Here is a 24,080-nt window from a genome sequence, read left to right as displayed (position 1 = left end):
CGGCCTTTGTCTTGTGGCTCTTTTGGGAGGAGCGGGGCAGTTCTTGCAGCCTGTAAGGGCCTGTAGAAGCCACAGCACAAGCCCAGTACAAAAGATTCTGTGTCTGCAGACAGATGCTGCCTGCTCGTCCACATTCGGCTTAGTTGTTTCTGCTTCGGGCATCCTCATCATCTCGGTATTTATTAGTCTAAGACCCTACTGGGCAGTGGCAGGGCAAGCCAAAGTCAGCACAGCACAAAAGCAAAAGCTGTTCTTTCCACTGGACCTGTTGGTGCCTCTGATGGCCAGATTTTTTGATCACCGGGTGTCACGAATGTCTGATGGATGGTGCCATGCAAATAGGTGACAGATATATCACAAAGAATAATTGTAAGTCTTGCAGGATTTATGAAGGTCAGTGAGTGTGGAGAATCACAGGCAGAGCTGCTGCCCAGCGGGGCTCAGGCAGAGCGAGTCCAGGTGACCTCTGAGAATCTTCCCGGTGATAACAGGCTAAGTGCCTCCAAAAATAACGGTTTGACTCTCAGAGGATTAAGAGAAGTCCTAGGGAAGTAGGTAACACCTTCTAACATGTTTGCAAAATTACCTCTTTTGGAATCCTGCAGGAGGCGAGCACAGTGAAGGGCGGCATGGAGTGTTCCTGGACAGTTTTGACAGAAAAACTGTGCTCAGCTCAGCACTGCTCGTTCTTCATTCATTTTAAGAAGGAAGATTACGAAGTGGTAAAAATGTTGAAGAATTATTACATAGTTGCAAGTATAATTTAAAGTTTGATAGCTGCAAGATGAAGTAAGTTCTTTTCAGCTTTGTTGAGAGGTAACTACCCACCACTGTGTAAGTTCAGGGTGTGCAGCATGATTATTTGATACACGTGGCACAGCAATCACCACAGTAAGGTTAGTTACTACGTCATCACCTCACGTGGGTAACTGTCGTGTGGTAAAAACTTAAGATCTACTCTTTTGGCAACTTTCACTATATGTAAATTTTATTTATGGGATAGTCCCGATCAAATGGGTTTTCTCTCCTACAACATACTTCAAAGTTTGGTCCCAGTGTATGCGTATGCACTCCAAGTGCACTTTTGCCAAAAGCTATTATTCTCCCTGGCTGGTGTAGCTCAGTGGATTGAGCGTGGGCTGCGAACCAAAGCATCACAGGTTCAATTCCCAGTTCAGGGCACATGCCTGGGTTGCAGGCCACAGCCCCCAGCAACTGCACATTGATGTTTCTCTCTTTCTCCCTTCCCTCTCTAAAAATAAATAAATAAAATCTAAAAAAAAAAAAGGCTGTTACTCTCCTGTCCTCTCAGCTGCTCACTGAGCGCCCAGTGATGAGGATTTTCTGAGGAAGACCTGGCAGACTCCCAGCTCTGCCGGGTCCCTTTCTTTTATAGATGGAAGCCTGAGTCCAGTGACAAGTGGAGAAGGGCGCTTGCAGTGGCTCTGAAATAGCTGCCACTGCCTGTGCCCCTCCTTGCCCTCATCCTGCATCATTCCTTTGAATTCCAGAGGTGGGTACTGTCCAGCCCAGAGGTCCCTGAACTTCAACTTGCACGAGTCACCCCTCCTGGGAGCCAACTAGCAATGCAGATTCCCATGCCCCACTCTACTATTCGGACTGAGTGGACCCAAGATGGGCTTGAGGTAGTGTATTTTTAACAAGCTCCCCAGGTACACATTGCCCTAGTCTCTTTTTGGAAGTTGCTGTACTTTCTTCCCTCTTTATTGGTGACTTCTCAAGTAATGCAGGACCCCTTTCTCTGTGAGCAGCTCCCCCTCTTCTGTCTTCTGCGCCTTGGGCAGCAGCATGGGCCTCTGGGCACCTCTTCCACTCCACGGAACGAGAGCTCCTTGTCTTTTCTCTGACCTACTTGCCTGGGACTCTCCCTGCCAGCGTCCCCTTGGTCTGGCCACCTTCAGGCCTTGCATCTCGCAGCCTGTGCTGAATAAGATTGAAGTGGGGCCTAAAAATAGTTCCTTTAATGGCCCCTGCATTGCGGTCTCCACTCCCTTAGCTGGAAGGCAGCCAAACTGACTCAGCACAAAAGCTTGTCTCCCTTAGCTGGGACAAGGTTGCAAAAAGCTTGTGAGGGCTGGGAGGAGGCTCTGTTTCCTAGGCAGGGACGTCACCCTTCAGAAGAGGTTTTTCTTCTTCAGAGGAGAAAAGGTTGAACAAAAGAATCCTCTGGCCTTAAGGAGAGAGGGTTTTTTGTTTGTTTGTTTGTTTTTTTAATGTATTGATTTTAGAGAGAGAGGATGAAGGGGGAAAAAAAAACTCCATCGATTTGTTGTTCCACGTACTTCTGTATCATTTGATTCTTGCATATGCCCTGACCGGGGATTGAACCTGTGACCTTGGTGTGTCAGGGCGATGGGGAGGGCCTTAAGACCAGTGAGGAGCCCAGGACAATCCAATCCAGTTGAGCTACTTAACTGAGCCATGTCTGCCTTGGTTAGGCAGACTAGGGAAGGGGCCTGGCTTGACTCCTCAGCCACAGTCGACCTTTCCTTTCCTGGGGCTCGCCCCAGGCCACAACCCTTCCTGTCATCCTCCTGTACCTGAGAGGGACGCAGCCCAGGGTCCTTGCCTTTTTTAAGCTGCCACCCATATTTCTTATTTCTTCTAGTTTCTTCTTTGTTTTCTTCCCAGCTTGCCTTTTCCTAACTTTACAAATAAATCCAAGAGACCCTTTTTATTGAAAAGGTACTCCTGTATAATCATTTGTGGGAAGCAAAGCCAGGAACCCCATCCACAGGAAGGAGCAGAGCTGCCAGACGTCCACAGGAATTTTCTCCCTGTCTGTGTAGCCCCGCCTCTGTCCTTTTCATAGCGCTCAGCAGCCTCTCCGGTGAGAACAGGTGTTAAGCATCTATTTTGGGTCAGGCTCTGTGCTCATTGTGCTTTTACATTCGCTGTCCTATTTCATCACAACAGGCCACCAGGCATATACATTCCCATTTTAACCAGTGAGGAAACTGAGGCTCAGAGGATGAGATGACCAGTTCATGCCCCAATGGTTCTCGAGCTTCCCACCCAGGGTGCGAGCCCAGAGCTCTGTCTGCCCTCAAGGCTTTCCCTTTCACTGGAGCAGTTTCAGGCTCCACATGGCTTGCGGGGCCATTTATTCACTTTAGCAACATGTGTGCACTAGGAGTACTGTGGCGGTCAAAAGGTACAGCTTAGTGTCAGGCTGAGCCATCTGGGTCCTTGTTCCACCCCTGAGCTGCTGTGTGGCTCACCCTGAGCCTCAGGAGCTCTCACCTGCAACCGGGGGTGACAACGGACCTTCCTTACAAGGTGTTGCAGGGACTAAGTATCTCAGCAGCACGCCTGGTACCTTTCACTGCTCAGCAAAAGGGAGTGGTTCTTGTCCCTCCTCTATGGATTTCAGTCTGGTGAAGGGGCCTCTTAAGTGAGGAAGGCCTTTCCTACCTGAGGTCCCACTCCCCTGCTGGAGGGCTCCCAGGCCTTGGAAGCCCAGCCCTCTGGCCCCACCCCTCCTCGCCAGCAACGCACGCTCCAGTCAGTGGCCAAGCTGGGCTTCACCCTTGGCTGGAGCCAGGCTCGCAGCACCCATCACTCATACAAGGCCAACTGCAGCATCTGTTATGATCATGTGGTTTTTTACGATCATGTTTAAGATGGTGTTACATTGATTGATTTTGTTATGCTGAACCATCCTTGCATTTCTGGGATAATTAGTCACAGTATACAGTCTTTTTAATATGTCGTTGGATTGGACTTGCCTAGCATTTTGTTTAGGACCTCTGCATCCATATTCATAAGCGATATTAGTCTGTGGCTTTATTGTGGTTCTTTGTCTGGCTTTGGCATTAGGGTAATACAGGCCTCTGAGAATGAGTTAGGAAGTGTTCCTTCCTCTTCTATTTTTGGACATTTGAAAAGAATTGTTATTAATTCTTCTCTAAACATTTGGTAGTATTTGCCAGTTAAGTCATCGGGGCCTGAACTTTTCTCTGTGGATGGTTTTTAAATTACTAATTTAATCTCTATTTGTGGTGGGTCTGTTCAGATTTTCTGTTTCATCTTGAGTCAGTTTCAGTAGCTTGTGGCTTTTCAGGAATTTGTCGATGTGTGAAATGTTCTGTAGATGTCTACTAGGTCTCACTGATATGAACTATTAAAATTAAAAACTAGTTGTCTTATCTGCGACATGTTTGCTAATATAAATACAATTTAATATATTTAATGAATTTTCTATTATTGTATATTTAAAGTATTTTCCTTTTTTCCAAAATAGAAACAAGGCTAAAGTGAACATATTTTGTTTTTCAATATTCCTGTACAGACCTGTTACTTAATTTTGGATACATTCCTGAATGTGGCATACTTTAGTTAGAGTAACTAAGCTTTTAAGGTGGTTGATACTCATTAGATTGCCTTGCAGGAAGACTTTGTCAATTTTCATTCCAACCATTAATTTCTGTGTGTACCCACTGGTGGTGGGTAAAATTGCTCCTTTGGATTGTCAGCTAGATGCACTCAAGCCATTGCTGACATTTGCATTGTTGCTGCTCAGCACCCACTCCTTTTCCTCCTGGTAACAGTACCTCTAATTTCCCTTGGGAACCGTGCCTCCCCAACTCTCAACTTCACTTCAAGGGGCCTGACATAACACTCCAGCTGCAGGAATGGGCGAGTGTCCTCTGCTTAGCTCACCAGTGTCCCTTGCACACCCGGCCACACAGATTGGCTCAGGGAAGAGCATGTGACCTTACCAGACCAATAAGAATCAACCCCTGGACTTTTCCCAGAGTGTTAGAGTTCTTTTCCCCCCAGAGTTTGCTAGACTGGTGGGATGTGAGCTTGAAGCTTCTGGAGACCACATGGGGAGGTCCTGCCTGAGAATGAAGCCTACACAGAAGAAAGCATCTGAGAGAAATGAGTGAGAGCATCTTGGAGAACAATTGCTTGTGATTTCCCCCAGATCAAGCCGTATCTGAAGCAGTTCAACCTTTTTGACTCCTTGGTTATGTAAACTAGTATTTATTATTATTATTATTATTATTATTATCATCATCATCAGTAGCAGTATTTTGCTTAAGCTAGTTTAATTCTGTTTTGACCGCCTGTACCAGAAGCAATGCTACTGACTACGAAAACCTCCTCCAGTGCATCCCCTTAGGAGCTGCTGGTCAGAAGTCTCTGGGACACTGCTTAGAGCTATCAGTGCTGCTCTCCAGGGAGTCCCCGCACTCCTCCCTCCAGGCACTTGGTGGGACTACTCTGCCCATCCCCTCTGGCATAGATACAACTGTATGAATTTCTTTGGCCAAGGAGGTGTTGCTAGAAGAGAGCTTTATCATTTCCAGGCAGAAGTTTTTCTTATCTTGTCTTGTCTTATCTTACTTTTGTTTGTTTATTACTCTTTCCTAGGTAGAAGTTTTAAGAGCCACATTCCCTCTCCCTTGCCTCTGTCAACTTAGAAGCCTGGGTCTAGGTTATTAGCTCGAGTCCCTGAGTGACTGTTGGGAACCGCCCTGACTGGTATCAGAAGCTGAAACCCCCGCCTAGGCCAAGGCTAAGGGAACGCCCTTGGAACCGTAAGCCAGCAAGGAGACAAGGGCTTGTCTCCCTGGCAGGAATGCTGCTTCTGCTGCTCTATTCATAACTGAACCCCAAAAAGCTTGGTCGGTTAGCCAAAGGCGGGTAAGATTCCCCACGGGGGGAACAACCTAAGCCAGGCATGATCACTTTGGGAGGCCCCCCAAAAGAAGGACTTGGGGGGCTGCAGCAAAAGAGGGTGATGGACCCTCGCTCCTCGGCTTTGACATAGCCTGAGTTCTCATCGTCTGGGAGAAAATCTCCTTATTGCCTTAGTTCCCGTGCTAAGCAATGACAGGGTGGTGCAGCTCTGTGCTGAAAGGGCGTATTCCCTGGGTGATCAGGCCTAAGAAAGAACATGTAAATTACTGTGAAACCTTTTTTGTTTAGAATGCTCTCAGTTGAATGAGAAGGGTCCAAGGAGGAAGTTGGTTCCTCAAAGTCTTACAGCTCTTTGACCCCCACTCAATAGACCAGCAGAGTTCCTTGTTTTCTATTGTTCCTTACTTCCCCCTGATCAGTACTGTACTTTACCTGAATTATTATGCAAAATGAGCCCAATAAAAGCAGGTATGGACTGTAAATCAGGGCGCCCCCCACTAGGGGGGGTGGCCATTTCGTCCCTACTTCCCCACAGAAACTAGTCTTGTCTCTGTGCATGTTTGTTTTTTTCTTGCGTGGTTTTTGGCGAGCCATCCACAGCGTTCCGTGGTCACTGCTGGCCGGTGACCCACGCGCAACAAGTGACCACCATGAATAGAGGCTCCCACCAACCCACAATGGACACACAGCATGATGAGAAAGATGCTTTCTTTATGTTAAGGCATTAAGATGTAGTTGCTTATTATCATAGACAGAACCTAACCTATCCTCTGTAAAACAATCTCCTTGGGGGAAAAAAATGAAGGATGTTTTTCATTAACTCAGCTCTATCTGCTAAGCTAACAACTAGCTAGCAGGGAGGGTGCGTCCCAAAGCAGTCACATCATCCGTGCCCTCTAGGCCTGACATCTGACAAGCAATTTCTTAGCAAATTGATTTTATTGGTTTTTCTTATGGCTTGTTATCCTTCTAGAGAGAGGGAGGATGATTTGGTTTGGCAGGTGGTTAGAGTCAGTCCTGGTGAGCTAATACCTACAGCACCGGGAGCACGTCCACTTTGGGCAAAAGAAGAAGGGCAGCTAGGTGAGATCTTTCTGTCCTGCCTGTGCCACTTGGGGCCACCCTGAGCATGATCTCATCAAGGAGGATGGGGGCTTTTGGCATTCCAAATATCATCAGCACCCAGTTTAGGGATGATCATCTTTTACGTTTTGGGAGAAGACAGGGGCAGGATGGCAGAGTGAGGAAGAGCCTGGACTCTACGGTCAGACAGGCCTGAATTGAAATCCAGGCTCCACTTCTTCCTAGTCCTGGGCTTTGGACAAGGTCCACTTCTCTGAACCTCAGTTTCCTCAACTGAAAAATGCAGATTCCACAGTGGGCTTTTTTTAGACTGTAGACGTAAAATACGTAGTCCAGGGTCAGTCCTTGCCCAGGAAGTGGTGGCCGTGGTGGTGTCCAAGCTGATGGCCCAGGTTCCAGCCTAGACTAATCCCTTCTTATCTTCCATGGACACCGGCTGAGTCAGTGACCCATGAGCGCACTTAGAGCTCTTAATACCTAGCGCGTCTTCCCTCTGACTTCAAAACTGAGTAGACGCTGGCTTTCTAAGTAAAGGTCATTGAGGGCAATTTTTAAAAATCAGATTCTTAATGAATACCCATTTGACCCGAATTTTTATATAGAACAAATTGGAAAGTGTAGTCATGCTACTAATTGGCTGTTTGGCCTTAGGCTCCCGCCCCTCTGGCCTCAGGCTCCTGCCCCTCTGGCCTCAGTGTCCTCATCTATATAATGAAGAGACTAAATGGACTAAATGATGTTTTGGTCCCTGTTTCTTTGACTAGTTACTCTCTGTTTAGTATAATGCACGGGGGCCTTTGTGTCTTTGCCTCGACCCCTATCTTCCACTCCAGATCTTAGGTTACAGTATTTACCTTTGCATTTTTAATCATATGTAATCTTTTGATATATCAATTTTTAAAAAATCTTTTGAAATAAGTTTTAACTTATTCAAAAGTTGCAAATATAATACTTATAGAGAGTTCCTGGATAACCTCACTCAGCTCCTCCTAATGTCAACATTTTACACGATTATGGTACAATTATCAAACTAAGAGATTAATGTTGGTAATGTTATTTTTTTATAAAAATTTTATTTATTTTTAGAGAGAGGGGCAAGGGGAGAGAAAAAGAAGGAGAGAGACATCGATGTGCAATAGAAACACTGATTGGCTGTCTCTTGCACACCCCCTGCTGGGGACCTGGTCTCCAAGCCAGGCATGTGCCCTGGTTGGGAATTGAACCCGCAACCTTTTTGGTCTGCAGGCTGGCACTCAATCCACTGAGCCACACCAGCTAGGGTTGAACACTATTATTAAGTGAATTGCACACTGTATTTGGTTCACTAGTTTCTCCCTTAGGAATCCAGTCCAGGGCACCGCATTGCACTGAGTCATAATGTCTCCGTAGTCTCCTCCAGCCTGTGATAGTTTCTCAGTCTTTCCTTTGCTCTGTCTGTTTTAAGCACTTTCTCCAGACTAGTATGAGAGATGAGTGTTTTTGACTAATTACACACTCCACTTTCTTTCTCTACCTTTCCCATATATTTATCTTACTTTTGAGTGTAATCTGTATTCATTGCTTTTGTTATTATATAAATTTTACCGTTAATTGTTGAATTGACTAAGTGTATCAATCATACTTTCTCTTATATATAATATTTCATTTGTCCTGGAATTAATAATTGCTTTCCTTTCATTATTTGTTTTGTTTTCTTTGAAATTTACTAACCATTCCCACACTCTCCAATAGCTCAGTAAGTCTTTCAGTTCAATTTTATACACGGTGGGTAGAATTGATCGGTTTGATTTTTGTTCCTGGAGCTCCCCTTCTCCTCCCGTGCCACTCCAAACTGGCTGGGGGCTGCATAGCTATTGTCCTGTGACTCCTTTTTGTCATCATCCTGGAGTTTCTCGTCTTGTCTCTTCTTTGCTGTAGTCCCTGTTTTCTCTATTCCTAGGGTTTTGTGTGTGTTTTTTGGGGGGTGGGGAGCTATGTTCTCTTTTTGTTGAGCATGTCCTGTAGTAAATTTCAGATAAAGGACCTGTGGGAATTAAGTTTTTGAGACATTGTATGCTTTAAGTTGTCCTTTTTCTACCCTCACACTTACTATATTAATATAGACTCCTAGGCAGTTTCCACCATTGCTGTTGAGAACTCCAAGATCATTCTGGTTCTTTATCATCCTATTGGTTTTGTTTTTTTTTTTCATCTCTCTCTCTCTCTGGAAGATTTTTTCTCTCTCTGTATTTCTGGGTCCTGAAATGTCAGGTCCAGTTTATGTAATTCAGATGGGCTGACTCCACCTTTGGCCCAGAAGTTTGGCATGTGACCCAGTAGGTCCAGTTAGTGTGTTCCGTTAATTTCAGGACGGACTCCTGACCCAAGTGTCTAGTACCACTGACTCCTCAGACTTGGGTTGAACTGACAAGGACACATTCTCTCTTTCCTGGATTTATATCTGAAAGGGTACTAGCCCATATTTACTTAGGATCTCCATGAAAAACAAGGCCTTCCTGAGAAAGAAGCTGTATTAGTTATTTATTTCTGTGTAACAATTACCCCCAAATTTAGCAACTTAAAAGAACAAACAAACATCTATCACTGAGGCACAGCTTAGCTGGGTGCTTCTTCCGTGAGGTTCTCACAAGGCTGCGCTGGGTTGTGGTCTGGGGCTGCAGTCTCAGCTGAAGGCTCAGCCAGGCAGGACCTGTGTCCACAATTGCTCACGTGCTTATGGGCGGGATTCAGTTTCTTATTGAACTGAGGGATGCCATTCCTCACTGGCCGTTGGCCAGAGGCGTCCTTCACTTCCTTGTCACGTGGCCTTTCCTTTGGGCAGCCCACCACATGGAAGCTGGCTTCCATCAGAACAAGCGAGAGAGTAAGCGAAAACAAGCAAAGCAGAAGCCAGAACCTTTTGGTAGCCTGCTCTTAGAAATGACGTCCCCACACTTTGCCATATTCCAGTCACTAGAAGTAAGTCACTAGGCCAGGCTCACGTTCAAGGAGAGGCGATTGAAAAATCATGAATAATAGGAAGTGGGGAACATTGGGAGCCATTTCCTAAGGCTGCCCCCACAGAAGCCAATGTGGAGGAAAGCAGAGTGAGGGACGAGGCATGATCAAGCTCTAATGGCTTCGTTTCAGCCCATGAATCAAGCTGGGCCTACACTCAAACCATCCTAGGGTGTTTCAGGTAGGCCAGCTGCTAAACAAAACACCACAGACTGGGTGGCTTAAGCAACAGAAATTAATTTTCTCCCAATTCTGGAAGCCACAAGCCCAAGGTCAGGTACCATCAGAATTGCTTTCTGGTGAGACCTCTTGGCTTGTCGATGGCTTCCCTCTTGTTGTGTCTCACCTGGCCTCCTACCTGTCCATGCAGAGACAGAGCTCTCCGGCATCTCTTCCTTTTTGTAGGAGGGTACCAGTCCTATTGATTAGGGCTCCACCCTGATGACCTCACTTAACTTTGATTACCTCCCTAAAGACCTTATCTCCAAATAGAGTCACATGGGGGTTAGGGCTTCTGCATAAGTATTTGGAGTACAGGAGGGACACAGTGCAATCCTCACTAGTGTTCAAGCCAAGAGGTTACAGGTTGAGTCACCTGCAATATCCTAAAATGTGTTAAACTGTGCTCAAGTAGCTGTCCAAACATTAGGGAGAGCAATTCATTTGCCCAGGACTTTCCAGTTTTAGCACGGAAAGCCCAATGTCCTGGAAACAATTCCATCCTATGCAATTTGGGACAGTTGTGAGCCTGCGGAGTAGCAGTCCTTTGGTGACCAAAATTAAACCAACAAAACACCGAAACAACTTGCTCAGGATTCTGTGGCCTGGTACTACAGAGAACATAAGGACTCCAGGGTCAAGTTCTAGGTTTAAACCCTGGCTCTGCCACTTACTAGCCGTGTGACTCCGAGCAGCTCACCTCATCTGTTTTCTCACGATTAAAATAAGCATCAGAATGGCTACCTTGAAAAATTCCCATGCGGATTGGACAAAATTTATGTAAAAATATGGCTGTAAATGGTAGTTGTTATTGTTATAAACAGTTTGGGGAGCTCAAGCATGACTTTTTTCAGACAAGACACATGGGGGTTCCCTAGGCCCCAGATTCTAATTTTGTGCTGTAGCCAAGTGCCAGGGCTTGTGGGGGTCCGTCTGATTTCCCTAGGACAGAGCTGCTCAGAAAATTAATGCTTAGGTTTCCATAGAGGTCATGGACGTGTTTGATAACTTGAAGAGCCGATCAAAACCATTTCTGAAATGGCATGTAGGGACCCCTTGTTTAAATGTGACCACTCTAAGCTGTCCTGGTGCTCTTTCTTTGAAAAATGCAGATGAGTGACAGATGACAATGGTTGCTGAAGGCAAGGTGTGGACCATGGGCTGGGACGACCCAGGGCAGGACTTTGAGGAGCCCTTGGCCCATTCTCTGCAGAGTACCACTTGGTGTCTCACATAGTAACCGTTTCCTTCAGACGCCTTGTTACTCAGGACGCTTCTGGCTGCAAGTGACAGAGCTGTGCTCCGAATGAGCTTTGGAGAAAAAGGGGCTTTACTGGCTCAAAGAATGGCCATGGAAGGGAGCACCAGAATCAGGGACCTGAAATCTGCCATGACTCACTAGGTGTCTTGTCTGTTTATTCATCTTATCCTCTCTCACAGACTGGCTTTTCCACAAGGCTGGGAAAACGGCAGCCCACAGCTGTGACCCCCTATCCCCTCCCTACTGCCCACTTCCCACAACCAGAAGACTGCCAACCATTCTCACTGGCCCCAAGTTTAAAATCCCAGGAAGACTTTCATTGGCTCACCTGGGGTCAGATGGCCATCCTTGGACCAATCACCAGTGACCCGTGGTACAATAGAGCCAATCAGAGAATATGGTGGGTCTGAGAACCACCTGGTTGGGTCAGGGAAAGAAGGAACGCCGGGGAGCGGTACTACAGAACCAGGGTTAATGACAGTCCCAGAGTTGGAAACCACACAAAAACATCACAGTAAAGACCCCACATAAATCCACAAGAATGCAGCTTTCAGAAGCATGTCTGGAGAAGCAAGTTGGAGTCCTGGTAAGTGACTATTGACAAACTGTTCCCAGTAGTGGTGACTACAGTCTCCCCTTCAGGCGAGTCAGCCACAGACGGGCCCTCACTCAGAAGGCTCACTCCTTACGGGAGGACATATGCAGACTCTGTAAACAGGCTGTTCAGTGTCTTTAGAACCTCACCTGTTCCCACACTTCAGCATGCATTAGAATCAAGTGGGAAGGTGCCTTTCCCAGGCTTGCCTCTTGGCTTCCGATTCAATGGTCTGGGCTAAAACCAAGCCGTTTCATAAGGCTCCCAGATGATGCTGATGCGGGTGACCCATGGACCAGGCTGAGAATTCATGCACCCGACCATCTGTCTACAAGATCATAAAAATTAAGCATCCAGCACACTGCCTGGCACGTGGTTTGTGCTCAGGAAATAACACAAGAGGGGCCACGTAACTGGTCCCAGAATTTCAAGAGACCCCCCATGCTTGCTCAGTGTTGTGCAGTCTTGTGACATCTAGACCTCCCCTGGCCTTGCCCCCTGGAGGAAGAGGATAAATAATAGCAGCAGCGTTTTCATTTCATAAGCACTTCGTTTTATTGCACAGAAGCAATTGAAAGTGGACTCCAGTGGAAAAGTGCGCCCTGGCATAATTCAGTGGCGACCAGCCCCGCCCACTCCAGCTCTTGCAGGATGGAGAGCTCTGGGCAAGGGCCTGACCACTCCTTTGGAAAACAGAAGGCATTCGGGAATAGGTTAAGACATCTCAAGCATAATGTGTTTCTAACTGCTCATTCATTATTGCGGTCATCTGTCAGTTGCACATACAGGAGATAAATGCACTTATTTGGACAGGAGGGGGGCAGTTTTTACAGTCAAGTGCTTACATGTGGCATTCGGCACAGATCACATTCTGCTACAGAAGCTGTCATAACATAATGGTCCATCGCCTGGGGAGGGTTTGGGACATGGGGGGTAGGGTGGGGAGTGCCCCTCCTTGCTAACATATTGCTAACGGAAATTCCTGTTTGGTGAAGGAGAGCCCCACCATCTAAGCGGAGTTTCTTATATAAAGAAAAGGGAGGAGGAGAAATGGAAATGTGTTCTGCCGACCCTTGAGCTCCCAGACCCTCCTGAGTTTCTTTGGCTGCTCTAGATGTTCCTTCCTCCCTACCTTACTTCTCCCCCTTGGGGGCCTTGTCTTCCGCGGCCTTCTCCGGAGGCCGGCTGTCTTTCTGGTCCGTGCTAGAGGACTTCTCAGCCTTTTCCGTCTGGGCTTTGCCGGGTGCGGGGGCCTCCTTGGCAGGCTCTTCCTTGGCTTGGGCCTCTGGTTTGGGTTTCTCCTCCTTGGCATCTTTTTTCTCGGGTGCTGCTGGCGTCTCTTCCTTCTTTGGCTTTTCTGGCTCCTTCTCTGCTGCTTTGCTGGGTTCTTTGGCCTTGGCGTCGTCTTTCTTGTCCGCCTCAGTCTTCTCTTTGGGTTTGGCCTCCTCTTTCTCCTTGGCAGGGGCCTCCTTCTCGGGAGTCACTGCTTTTTTCTTATCTTCTGCCTCTTCCTTCTTGGCTTCAACTTTGGGCTCCTTGGGCTTCTCCACAGCAGGTTCCTTCTTCTCCTGGACCTCGGGCTTTGGAGTCTCCTTCTTGGGCACCTCGTCTTTCTTGCTGTCCTTCTTCTCCTCAGTTTTTGGCATGGCTGGAGCTTTCTCTTCCTCGGCCTTCTTTGGGGGCTCTTTCACCTGGGGTTTCTCTTCTTCCTTCGCCGGGGACTTCACCTCTTCCTTCTTTGAGACCTCCTTCTCGGGGGCCTTGGCCTCCTCCTTCACGGGAGACTTGGCCTTCTCTGGGGACTTGACCTCCTCCTTGCTAGGACTTTTGGCCTTTTCGGGTGATTTGATGTCTGCAGGGGACCTTACTTCCTCCTTCACTGGTGTCTTGGCTTCTGGGGACTTCACATCAAGGGTCTTGGCCTTCTCAGGGGATTTGGCTTCTTCCTTCACTGGGGACTTGGCCTTTTCAGGGGACTTGACCTTTTCAGGGGACTTGACCTCTTCAGGGGACTTGACCTCAGCTGGTGATTTTGCTTCTTCCTTGACTGGGGACTTGGCCTTGTCTGGGGATTTGACCTCCTCTGGGGACTTGGCTTCTTCCTTCACCGGGGACTTGGCCTTTTCAGGGGACTTGACCTCAGCTGGTGACTTTGCTTCTTCCTTAACTGGGGTCTTGGCCTTCTCGGGGGACTTCACCTCAGCTGGCGATTTTGCTTCTTTCGTGGGGGACTTGGCCTTGGCTGGGGACTTGGCCTCTTCCTTCTCTGGGGACTCGGCCTCCTTCTCTGGGGATGCAGCCTCTTCTGCTGGGGGAGACTTTGCTGCTTCTTCTCCCCCTTCCGCTTCTTCCTCTTCTCCCCCTTCCTCCTCCTTGGCCTCCTCCTCTTTGGCCTCTTTCTCCTCTTCTTCAGTCACTTCTTCGGTCACTTGTATCTCCTCTGTCTGTTCCTCCACAATCACAGTTTCCTTCTCTGACTTTTCTACCACCTTGATCTTCTCTTCGCTTTTGACCTTTATGTGAGTGGACGTGGAAGGGATTTTGGGGAGTCCTTCTAGGAGGGAAAAGGGAGTTGGGCCAAAGCCAATCCGACACTCTTCACCCTCCAGGAGTTTTCTGCGGAAAGGATAATGGAACACATTACTATGAACTCGGAGCAGACTGGGGACTCTGGGGTCCTCCTGGTTTCCTCTGAAGGTCCGCAGTGTCCGTGATGGGGACTTCGGCAGAGGAAAAAACATGAACGGTGGGCACGTTGAGAGTGGAGAAAGTCACTTAGCAAATTATCCCAGGAACCCCCCAGAACCCTCACCCCAATGGCACTGGTTCTGATTTAATGCAGCTAACTAAGGCTGCAACTTATGAGATAAAACAACTTTTTTTCCCCTTGAAAAACTGCCCTCGAGAGAGAGTGCCTAAATTAACAAAATTTACATGTATTGTCCCATGACTAAAATATTATTCAAAAGCCCTGACCGGTAGAGCTCAGTTGGGTGAGCACTGTCCCACAAAGGGAAAGGTCGCCAGTTCAATCCCCGGTCAGCACACCTGCCTGGGTTGCAGGCCGGGTCCCCAGCTGGGGGCCTGTGAGAGGCAACTGGTCAATGTTTCTCTCTCTCTTTCCCGCTCCCTTCCCCTCCCTCTAAAAATAAATAAATAAATAAACAAAATTCTTTTTAAAATAAATAAAATGTTATCCAAGAGAACGTTGAGGGCCTGAGCAAAGAATTTCACACTTATAAGTTTGGGTTTAAGAGGTCTAAGCATGTTCCTATTTGAATTTCAAGGGTCCCCTGTCACCTTGCATTCTCATCCTGTAGGTTTTGGGAATAGGGCGATAGCAGCAGTGTGCACTCTTTGTTGCTCACTAGGCATGTGGCTTTGGCCAAGCTACTCAAACTCTTTAAGCCCTAGTTTCCTCACTGGTTAAAAAAAAAAAAAAGGGTCATAAGAGCCCCTATCTCAGAGGGTTGTTTCAATGAAATGATGGGTAAAATGGGCCCAGAAATGCCTGCATCAGAGTAAGTGTGGGGTCACCTCTACGGACCAGTGCTTTGCAAATTTAATGACATCGGAATCACCCAGGAATTCCATTAAAACGCAGATTGTGATTCAGTAGGTCTGGGGGGGGTGGGGGCTGAGAGCACATCTTTCTAAAAAGCTCATGGAGGATGCTGACTGTGCTGGTTCATGAACCAGGCTTCGAGTAGTAGGACTACAGCCCAGGGTCAAGAGGTGGGAAGTGAGGGGTCAGCAGACAGCAACGGGCACAGGTCCTCACGGGAGGTGGGAGGTCTCGTGGCCCTCCCATGGCTACCATTTACTGAGGAATTTCTCTGCGAGCCCAGTGCTACCAGCATGCCCGCATTCCCGGATTAGCTCAGGAACAGGATTAGCTCCTCCCAACAACCCATGACACAGGGGGTGACTGCGCTTTGTTGTTGTTATTGTTTAGTTTTAAGAATTTTTAGAAGAGTTTGTTTGAGCCAAACTGACGACACGCTGGGGAGCAAGATTTCAAATGTCCCTCATCTAGGAACTCTTATTATAGCCCCCATGTTATTTCTCCAGGAAACACATACTCAGAGAGCTAAGAAACTGGAAGAGAAAAAGTTGTAAAGGCCCCCTTATCACTCAATTACCTCTTTTCCCTCCAAAGCAAAGCTGGCTGAATTTGGGGAAGGGGTGAGGAGCTTTAACCCTCTAAGTCACTGTCAGGACAAAAATAAGTCACTCTCGAGAGTTTTGTCTCTCAGCCCGGGCTGATGTGGCCCAGTGGACTGAGCACCGGCCTGTGAGCCGAAAGGTCACCGGTTCCGCTCCCAATGCGGGCACATGCCTGGGTTGCGGGCCACGTCCCCAGTTTGGGGTGTGTAAAAGGCAACCAACTGGTATGTCTCGTACATATCGATGTGTCTCTCCTTTAAAAAAGATCTTTAAAAAAAAAGATTTTTGTTTCTCAGAAAGCAGAATGGTGGCTGCCAGGGCTGGGAGAATGGAGGAAAGGGGAGTGGGGAGTCAATGGTTCATGAACACAGAGTTTCAGTTTGAGATGAGGAGAAAGTTCTGGAGGTGGATGGTGGTGATGGTCACACAACAACGTAAATGCCATTTGATGCCTCGGGACTGTGTGCTCAAAAATGGTTAAATGGCAAATTTGATGTTGCATATATTTTACCACAATAACAAAGTTCATCTTGATCTCCAAGGCAGGCAGGCTGCCTCACAGGGGGGACTTGAAGCCCAAGGCTTAGCTCCTCATGAGAATACAAGGGCTCCCCACCCCCTGAAGGGCCCCTGGCCCACCTCACCTGTAAGCAGCAATCTCAATGTCCAGAGCCATCTTGACATTGAGCAAGTCCTGGTACTCTCGGAGCTGGGCTGCCATCTCCCACTTGGTGTTTCTCAGCTCAGCATCCAGCTGCTGGATAGCTTCCTGTGGAGGAGAGGCCGCACGCACGTCAAGCGCCAGCTAACACCCAGCTCTTGGTGCCAGAGAAGCTGGGTGGGCAGGTGGGGTGGGCATGCAACCCGAAGCAGTCCTGTCCAGTGTGCGGCTGGAACCAACCCCCACCCTGTCAAAGCTGCGAGGGTCTCTTTCATGGATACGGAAACCACGTGGAACAAAAATTCAGCTACGTATATAACTTCAGCCTGGGAAATGGTCTGGAATAAAATACACCAGATTCTAAGGATGGTTATAGCTGGTCAGTAAGACGATAGCTGAATTTTCACAGATCCCTTAAGCTTAGAAAATGCTCAGCGGGAACACAGCCTTGTTTGCTTTGACTCTCTACTGGTTCTCCAATTCCCCAAAGTGCCTGCCACAGAGTAAGGGCTCGGGAAGCATCTGTTATGGACAGCTGAGACAATGCGCAGAAGCTAAATGAGTTGAAGCTTCTTCCCTGTTCCCAGGCCCATGTAACCACGGCTGAAAGTAAACCATTATGGCCCTGACCGCTGTGACCCAGTTGGTTGGGTGTCATCCCACAAAGTGAAACGTCGCTGGTTCGACTCCTGGCCAGGGTACATGCCTGGGTTGCAGGGGTGCTTCCTGGTTGGGGCGTGTGTGAAAGGCCACCAATCGATGTTTCTCTCTCTCTTTCTCATTCCCTTCCCCTCTCTCACAAAATAAATAATCTTTTTAATAAAGATTTTATTTATTTATTTCTTTTTAGAGAGGGGAGGGAGGGAGAAAGAGAGAGAGAGAGAAAGAAACATCAATGTGTGGTTGCTGGGGGCTGTGGCCTGCAACCAAGGCATGTGCCCTGACTGGGAATCGAACCTGGGACACTTCAGTTCGCAGCCCGCGCTCAATCCACTGAGCTACGCCAGCCAGGGCAAAATAATCTTTTAAAATAAATAAATTAGTTAATTACATAAAGTAAACCATTATGACTGATTTTCATTGCCTCCTTTTTTTGCTTTCTTGGTTTTTTAACTTTTCTATCATTGCCACATATTATTTGCATAATAATTTTTTAAAAAGTGATGTTTTTGCCCTGGCCACGGGGCTCAGTTGGTTGGAGCATCATCCAGAAGGTTGTGGGTTTGATTCCTGAGGGTGCATACCTAGACTGCAAGTTCAATCCCCAGTAGGGGATTGATTGATATCTCTCTTTCTCTCTCTCTGTCTCTCTGTCTCTCTTTTCTCCCTCTAAAATCAACGAACATATCCTTGAGTGAGGATAAAAAATAAAAAAAAAATTAAAGTGATGTTTTCTTTTGCAGTTGTCTTTAATGGGGAATCTGCCAAGGCCTTCCCCAGGTTACTTAAACTCAAAGACACTGGTTACTATTCACCAAATACCCTTGTTGTGATCAAATCCTGCTACGAACAGTCACACTCATACTACCCCCCCCTTTCTAATCCTCACCCAAGGACCTTTTTTCATTGCTTTCAGAGAGAGAGGAAGGGAGAGGGAGAAAAACATCAATTGGTCATTTTCGTACTTTCCTAATTGGAAATCAAACCCATGACCCTTCGGTCTACAGGCCAACACTCCAACGAACTGAACCACACCAGCCAGGGCCACACTCATCTCTTAAAACATTTGTCCATCTCCTTGACCTTCACAGCTCTGCTTGGCAGCCATTTTTTTTCTCCCTTCTTTCTTTTTCACTGAAGGAATGAATCCAGATTCAGAGATACAGATGAATTTCCTGGGATCTCATACCTAGGAAGACATACTGGTATACCTGGTACGTTTGACTCCAAGGCCCATAACCTTGACCACTACAACCCTGCTCAGAGAAGGACAGTGATTTGTCCAGGGTCACGCAACCAGGTGAGCAGTCTGGCTCTCCGCCCCTCCCCTACCCACCTGGTAGGATGCGATGTCAGCCTGATGACGATCCTCCAGCTCGGAGCGCTGCCTCTCCAGCGAGTCCTTGGTGCTTTTGAGTGCCTCCAGCTCTGTAGTCCTGGCCTGCAGCTGGCGCCGGTACTCAATTATCTCCTCCTGTGCTGAGCGCATGGCATCCGTGTTCACCTTGGCTGCCTCGGACAGTCGGTCCAGCCTCACTGGGGGAGGAGGGAATAGGGCAAGGTGAGACACACCTGGATATGTGTTCCAGTGCCCAGATCCAGAAGATGACACACATGGGTTGAGGACCTACTGGGTGCTGGGTGCCATCTTGGATGCCTAACTCACCCTATCTGGCATTATAGGCAAATGACTACTGCCCAAGGCCACCCAGCTAGTGAGTGGCAGAGCTGGGATTCAAATCTACAGTCTATCATCGGGCTCCAAAGATTAGACCATCTCCCCAACTCAGGATCCAGAAACCCTACAGGGCAGAGGAAGCCCCCATTTCTGGTCCTAATGCCTGGTTCAGCTCCCCAGCAAGGACTGGCAGTACTGGGGGTTCAGATGTGAAACCTGGCTTAACTCTGAACTTGTGGCTCAGAGTTTAACTATAAACTTGTGTTGAACAAGTTCATTAGCCTTTGCCCTTTGAAGGCATGAGGGTGCTGTAGCCACCATGTCACCATAGTCTCCTCCTTGCAGGTTTCTGCTAGGCAGAGCCCAAGGTCACTGCAGAGCCTGAGGTCTGTGTGCCAGCTCCTCTGGCTGCACATTCTGGCACTGGAGCCCCTGAGCCAAATGCAGCCACACCTGGCCCCTGCCAGCAAAGGGCTGCTGCTTCCTAGACCTTCCAGGTCTGGTGGAGGTCTAGAAACTAGTCTATATCACCTGAAAGAGAACATCCTGAATCCTGAGGTAGTGACACCCAGGGCCTGAGTTAGGGGTGTGGGAGGAAGAAGAGAAGCCAGCTGGATGGGTAGGGTGGACTGCTTGTACCAAGGGCACAGCCCAAGAGAACAGAGGGGTTTGCTCTAGGAGGAATCTTGCTGCAGAGATGGGGGAGGGGACAGTTTTGTTACTGCAGAGGAGTTGGGGGGTGGGGGGCAACGGGAAAAAGCCATCATTCATCCAAATCCCAGCTTTTCTGGCTTTCCCTACTACTGCCGGCAAAGATTTAGAAACCATCCCTATGGGTGATGGTTTACCCACCGTGGATCACAAGGCTGGAAATCACTGAAATACCTGCACCCTCTCCCAAGGACAATACACAAAGTTTTACAGCTGGGCGGGGGAGGGGGGATCCTGGAGCTTTCCAGGGTAAGAAGCCCACTCCCATCTTTCAGCCCAAATAGAGAGGAAAACCAGAGAGGACAAGTGCTGGTCAAGGTCATCCTGCAGCTGCTGGGAAAAGCTCCAGAGCTGCTGCAGCTGCAGTCTAGCTGACTCAGGGCGGCATGGTGGCGGGGGGCAGCCTTGGGAGGCTCCCTCGCCAGGCTCCTAGTTTCTGGGGCCAGGAGAGGGGACATTAAAGGGCTCACGGACCACCTCAGTCTCAGGTACCAACTGGTTGTAGTGATGGCCCCCCCGGGGAGAAAGGATGTGAGAATGCCACACCTCTCCCCTAAATAGTGGGGAGAAGCCTGATAAGAAGAATGGAGTCCCCGGCCAGGGTGCAGGAAATGGGGACGGCAACGTTGGGCATGGAAGGCAGGTTACTTTGAAGGGCAAAGAGTCTCCAGCGCCTGTGATCAGAAGCCAGCATTGCTTTGGTGGTATAGAGGGAATCTGAGGAAAGGGGCCTCGGTGTAGGGTTACCTAACTATGGTGGGGGAGACCAGAGGGGTCCCAGAGTTAAAGGACAAATGTAAGGGCCCTAGAGAGGGCAGCCAAAGGTGGAGGCACAGTTGTGGAGGGTGGGGGTGGGTCGGTCCCACATAAGACCCAGAGGGAAATCATTACTCAACTAAGGATTATGCACTTTACATGGGGAAGCTGAGGAACGCATTCTCCAGTCCTGCCACCTCCACGCGCAGCCCCTGGCGTCACACCACCCTGCCCCTCGCTGCTGGACCAGCAGGGGGCGCCCTGTCCTCCCCACCACCGTGAGTTTGCGAACCTCGGAACCACTCCTCGGACTGCAACGTGCTTTGCACCGCGTGGCCTTCGAGCTGCGCGCGGATCTCGCGCAGCGCCGACGTCACGTCGCACTTGAGGGCGTCCCGCGAGTCGGCCTGCGCCTGTGCCTGAGCGGCACTGCAGCCCTGGATCTGGCTGAGTAGCTCCCCCACCTCTTCCTGGTGGTGGCGCCGCAAGTAGCCGCATTCCTCCTGAAGGGCTTGCGCCTTCTTCTGCAGCTCCGCGCGCGCCGCCTCGGCCTCCTGCGCAAAGCGCGCGAGCGCGCGCGCAGCCGCCTCTGCCTCCTCGCGCTGCCGGGCCTCGTCATCCAGGCGCTGGCGCACGTGCGCGATGTCCTCGAGCAGGTGCTCCTGCTCCAAGCGCAGCTGGCCGCGCGCTGCGCCCAGGCGCAGCACGACGCCCCGCATCTCGCGCACCTCGCGCTCGTACAGCTCGCCCATGGCAGCGCGGCCCGCCTGCTGCTGCCGCAGCGCCGCTGCCTCGCCCTCCAGGCTGCGGTTGTGAGCCTCCAGCTGCCGCACCTTGTCGATATAGCCCGCGAAGCGGTCGTTCAGCACCTGAAGCTGCTCCTTCTCGCTGCGCGCTGCCACCGCGGCCACCATGCTGCCCTCCGGCCCATTGCTCAGCGTGTCTAGCGAGTCGGTGCTGGAGGCGACTGCCGTGCCGCGGAAACGGCTCGGCGAGGCGGACGCGGAGCTTACCGTGGTCCGCGTCCACGAGTGGAAACCACTCGACGAGCCGGCAGCCGAGCGCGCTCCGCCCGCGCCGCCCTTTCGAGCCAGCGCGTAGTGCAGGCTGCCACCTCCGTGCAGAGACGCGAACGGGGTTCCCAGCAGAGCGTCGGCGCCGCTGAAGCTCATCATGGCTGGAGCAGGTGCGGCCGCTGGTAGAGTGGGAGCTTGGGGCCGGGACGGGGTGGCTAGCACTGCGGCAGCAACGGGACGCCTTTTATATAGCAGCCAGGCCGAGTCCAGCCCCTCGGCAGTTGGGGGGGCGGGGGAGGCGGGCCCCGCCCGCCTCCTCCCCTGCTGCCCCGGGGCTGGCCGGCTCCGCCGCAGTGAGAGGGGCGGGGCAGGGGGACTTGGAGTGAAGGGGAATCCACGAGGCGTCAGCGGAGCGCCCCCCAGCCCCGCCTCGAGGTCAGATTAGGGGGTAGAGGACTCCCAGAGTGGGCCGGCGGGGACCCCCGGGTGCGAATCGGAATACCCTGCTACTGTGTTCTGAATAAGAGAAAGGGGCCGAAATAGGGAGAGGACCTGGAGAGCTGCTGAGAACAGGGGCAGAGTGCCTTAGGGAGGGAGCGATGGAGGACTATCGTCGGTAGGGTGAGGGGATCGCTGCATGAAATGGGGGCACGAGATTTTCCTAATAATTAGAGATAGGCGCTCAGGGTAGGCGGTGCAGGGTGTCCGCAGCCGCCCCGGAATAGGGGAGGGAGCAAGGTAATCCTGAAGGGAGGCTTGGTGGATACTACGGAGGGCAGAGACAGAAGACCTCTGAATGGAGTTTCACTGTTTCCCGAACAGCTAGAGGGGCCACCCGGAGAGGGCCGGAGAAGCTCTGCGGCCGCTCGGAATAGGGGGAGGGGCCTGGAGTTGAGGAGAGCTGCAAGGCTGCTCTTAACTGGGGGAGACGGGGACCCCGGTTGGGGGGCACAGTGGTCTAGATAGGTTAGGAGGTGGGAGACCCGGCCGCTGGCTGGGGCCTTCAGTGAAGCGGGCAGAGGGTCCCTGCATGGATAGGGGGAACCTGGGCTGAGTGTGAGAGTCAGAACATCCAGAGAGGAGGTGCTCCCGGGGACTGGGCATGGAATTGGGGGAGAGATGGCCCCTGTATGGGGAGCGGGGGGGAGTGCCAGGTGTGCTGGTGGTCATTCATGCCGGGCTTTTCCCCACGGAAGTCAGCTCCACAATTTGCAGTAAGGTGACCTTGGACAAGTTGTGTGTTCCCCCACCCACCCCAGTTTTCTCATCTGTGCCTGAAGGGGGCCTTGCCCTGAGGCCGGATGCAACCTAAGCCCCCTAGCCCCCCAAGCAGCTTCGGCTTGGTGGGGCGAGCACACTGGCCGAACTGGGGGAGGGGAACCGACGTGCTGCCTCTGGATACGACAGCTGCTTTCCCACAGCTGGGGAGTCGACCTTGCCGGCTTTCCCCTTTCCGTCTCCTCGGTTTCAGCTTGGCATCTCCCCCCCACCCCCACAACAGATAAGTGGGTGTCCCGATAGGCACCCCCAGGGAAGTGGCGGGATGCTTTAAGGGAACCAAAGTCCCTCCCGCTGTAAGCCCTGTTGGGGGGTTGGGTATCAAAAGGGGTCCTTGAGCTCTAGGGGGTCCCTGCAACTGCTGGGGCTATTCGACTTTTTCTCTGTTTGGGCTTATTTCAGATGCCTTGGGGGTGGGGGCAGAGCTGCAGATGGCGCTTCAGCACTGCTCCCTGTCAGGGAGGAAGGGGTTAACTTCTGCCTGTATGCTGGGGGAGGGGTAAGAGGTAAGAGTATCCCCCTTGCCCTACCGTGGTGCTGTGCAGATGGGGAACTGAGAAGGGGTGGGTGAAAGTTCTGGCAGGGTCGCAAAGGGAGCCAAGGACCCAGCCCCTCAACTTTCTGCTAGGAGTCCTGACCCCCGTTTCTTGTTAAGTTTCTCCTACACACCTGGGCTGTCCTGCTCCTCCACTGGGAGGTGGAAGGACCCCCAGGGGATGCCAGATGCTGGGAAGGGATCCCCTGGAGAGTCAGTCTGAACTCCACTCCGTTCTCAGCCTCCCTAAGGCAGTCATCTCAGCCCCTACTACCTTTTCAGTTTACACCGGTCTTCCTCCCGTGGGATCCCCGAGATGGGCCCAGACTGATCCCTCAGGAAAGTCCTCTGCCAGTTCTTTTCTCTTTGCCCTCCACCTCATTCCCAGCCCCCTGGTTCTGAGCAGACCCTGAGCGATGGGGAAGCGATGATGCTGCCCCTTTAACCACATTTTACTGGAAGGAGAGTGCGCTGGGGAGGAGGCAGGAGGGGGAAGGGAGTTTCTGGTTTTGCATGGAGAAGCAGAACATGATGAAGCATTTTCCCCCTATTTAAAGATCCAGGCATGCTCTAGTTTGCAGGGGGCGGAGGAGCTGTTTTGCAGCTGGTGTTGGGAGGATGGAGGTGAGTGTCTGGTCTGAGGCTTATGAGAATGGCACTTTGTGTGTGTGTGTGTTGGGGGCTTGTACGGGGTCCCCTCACTTTCACATGGTTCCCCATTTACTTGTCATTCTGCTTGTAATTTTGCCATGAGAGCATTGTTCCACTGGGTCTTTTCAGTCATCCGCATAAT

General features: G+C 50.3%; 1 protein-coding gene across 5 annotated transcripts; it reads right to left on the bottom strand.

Annotated features, from left to right (window-relative positions):
- Nucleotides 1–12,355: 12,355 nt before the first annotated feature.
- NEFH (neurofilament heavy) lies at nt 12,356–21,710 on the bottom strand. Of its 5 annotated transcripts, none has more exons than XM_036013869.1 (5): nt 20,751–21,710; nt 18,650–18,849; nt 16,637–16,761; nt 13,826–14,441; nt 12,356–13,789 (listed from the first exon to the last, which is right to left on the bottom strand). In XM_036013869.1, the coding sequence occupies exons 1-5, from the start codon at nt 21,631–21,633 to the stop codon at nt 12,959–12,961; spliced, it is 2,655 nt and encodes an 884-aa protein (XP_035869762.1). In that variant the 5' UTR covers nt 21,634–21,710; the 3' UTR covers nt 12,356–12,958. The 5 variants fall into 5 exon arrangements, with proteins under 5 accessions (XP_035869762.1, XP_035869763.1, XP_035869764.1 ...); XM_036013870.1 differs by having other exon boundaries at nt 12,356–13,825; nt 13,964–14,441; XM_036013871.1 differs by having other exon boundaries at nt 12,356–13,807; nt 13,964–14,441.
- Nucleotides 21,711–24,080: the final 2,370 nt, after the last annotated feature.

Source organism: Phyllostomus discolor, chromosome 13 (genome assembly GCF_004126475.2).
Source record: "Phyllostomus discolor isolate MPI-MPIP mPhyDis1 chromosome 13, mPhyDis1.pri.v3, whole genome shotgun sequence".
NCBI lineage: Eukaryota > Metazoa > Chordata > Mammalia > Chiroptera > Phyllostomidae > Phyllostomus > Phyllostomus discolor.
This window is presented reverse-complemented; position numbering and strand designations above follow the sequence as displayed.

Bases quoted from the DNA above. Each gene is read 5' to 3' on its own strand.
- NEFH (XM_028529060.2), bottom strand. From the start codon at position 21,633: ATGATGAGCTTCAGCGGCGCCGACGCTCTGCTGGGAACCCCGTTCGCG. The intron at 18,850-20,750 runs GTTCGCAAACTC...CTCCTCCCCCAG, and splicing joins GTCCGAGGAGTGGTTCCGAG to TGAGGCTGGACCGACTGTCC. The intron at 16,762-18,649 runs GTGGGTAGGGGA...TCTCCTCCACAG, and splicing joins CTGACATCGCATCCTACCAG to GAAGCTATCCAGCAGCTGGA.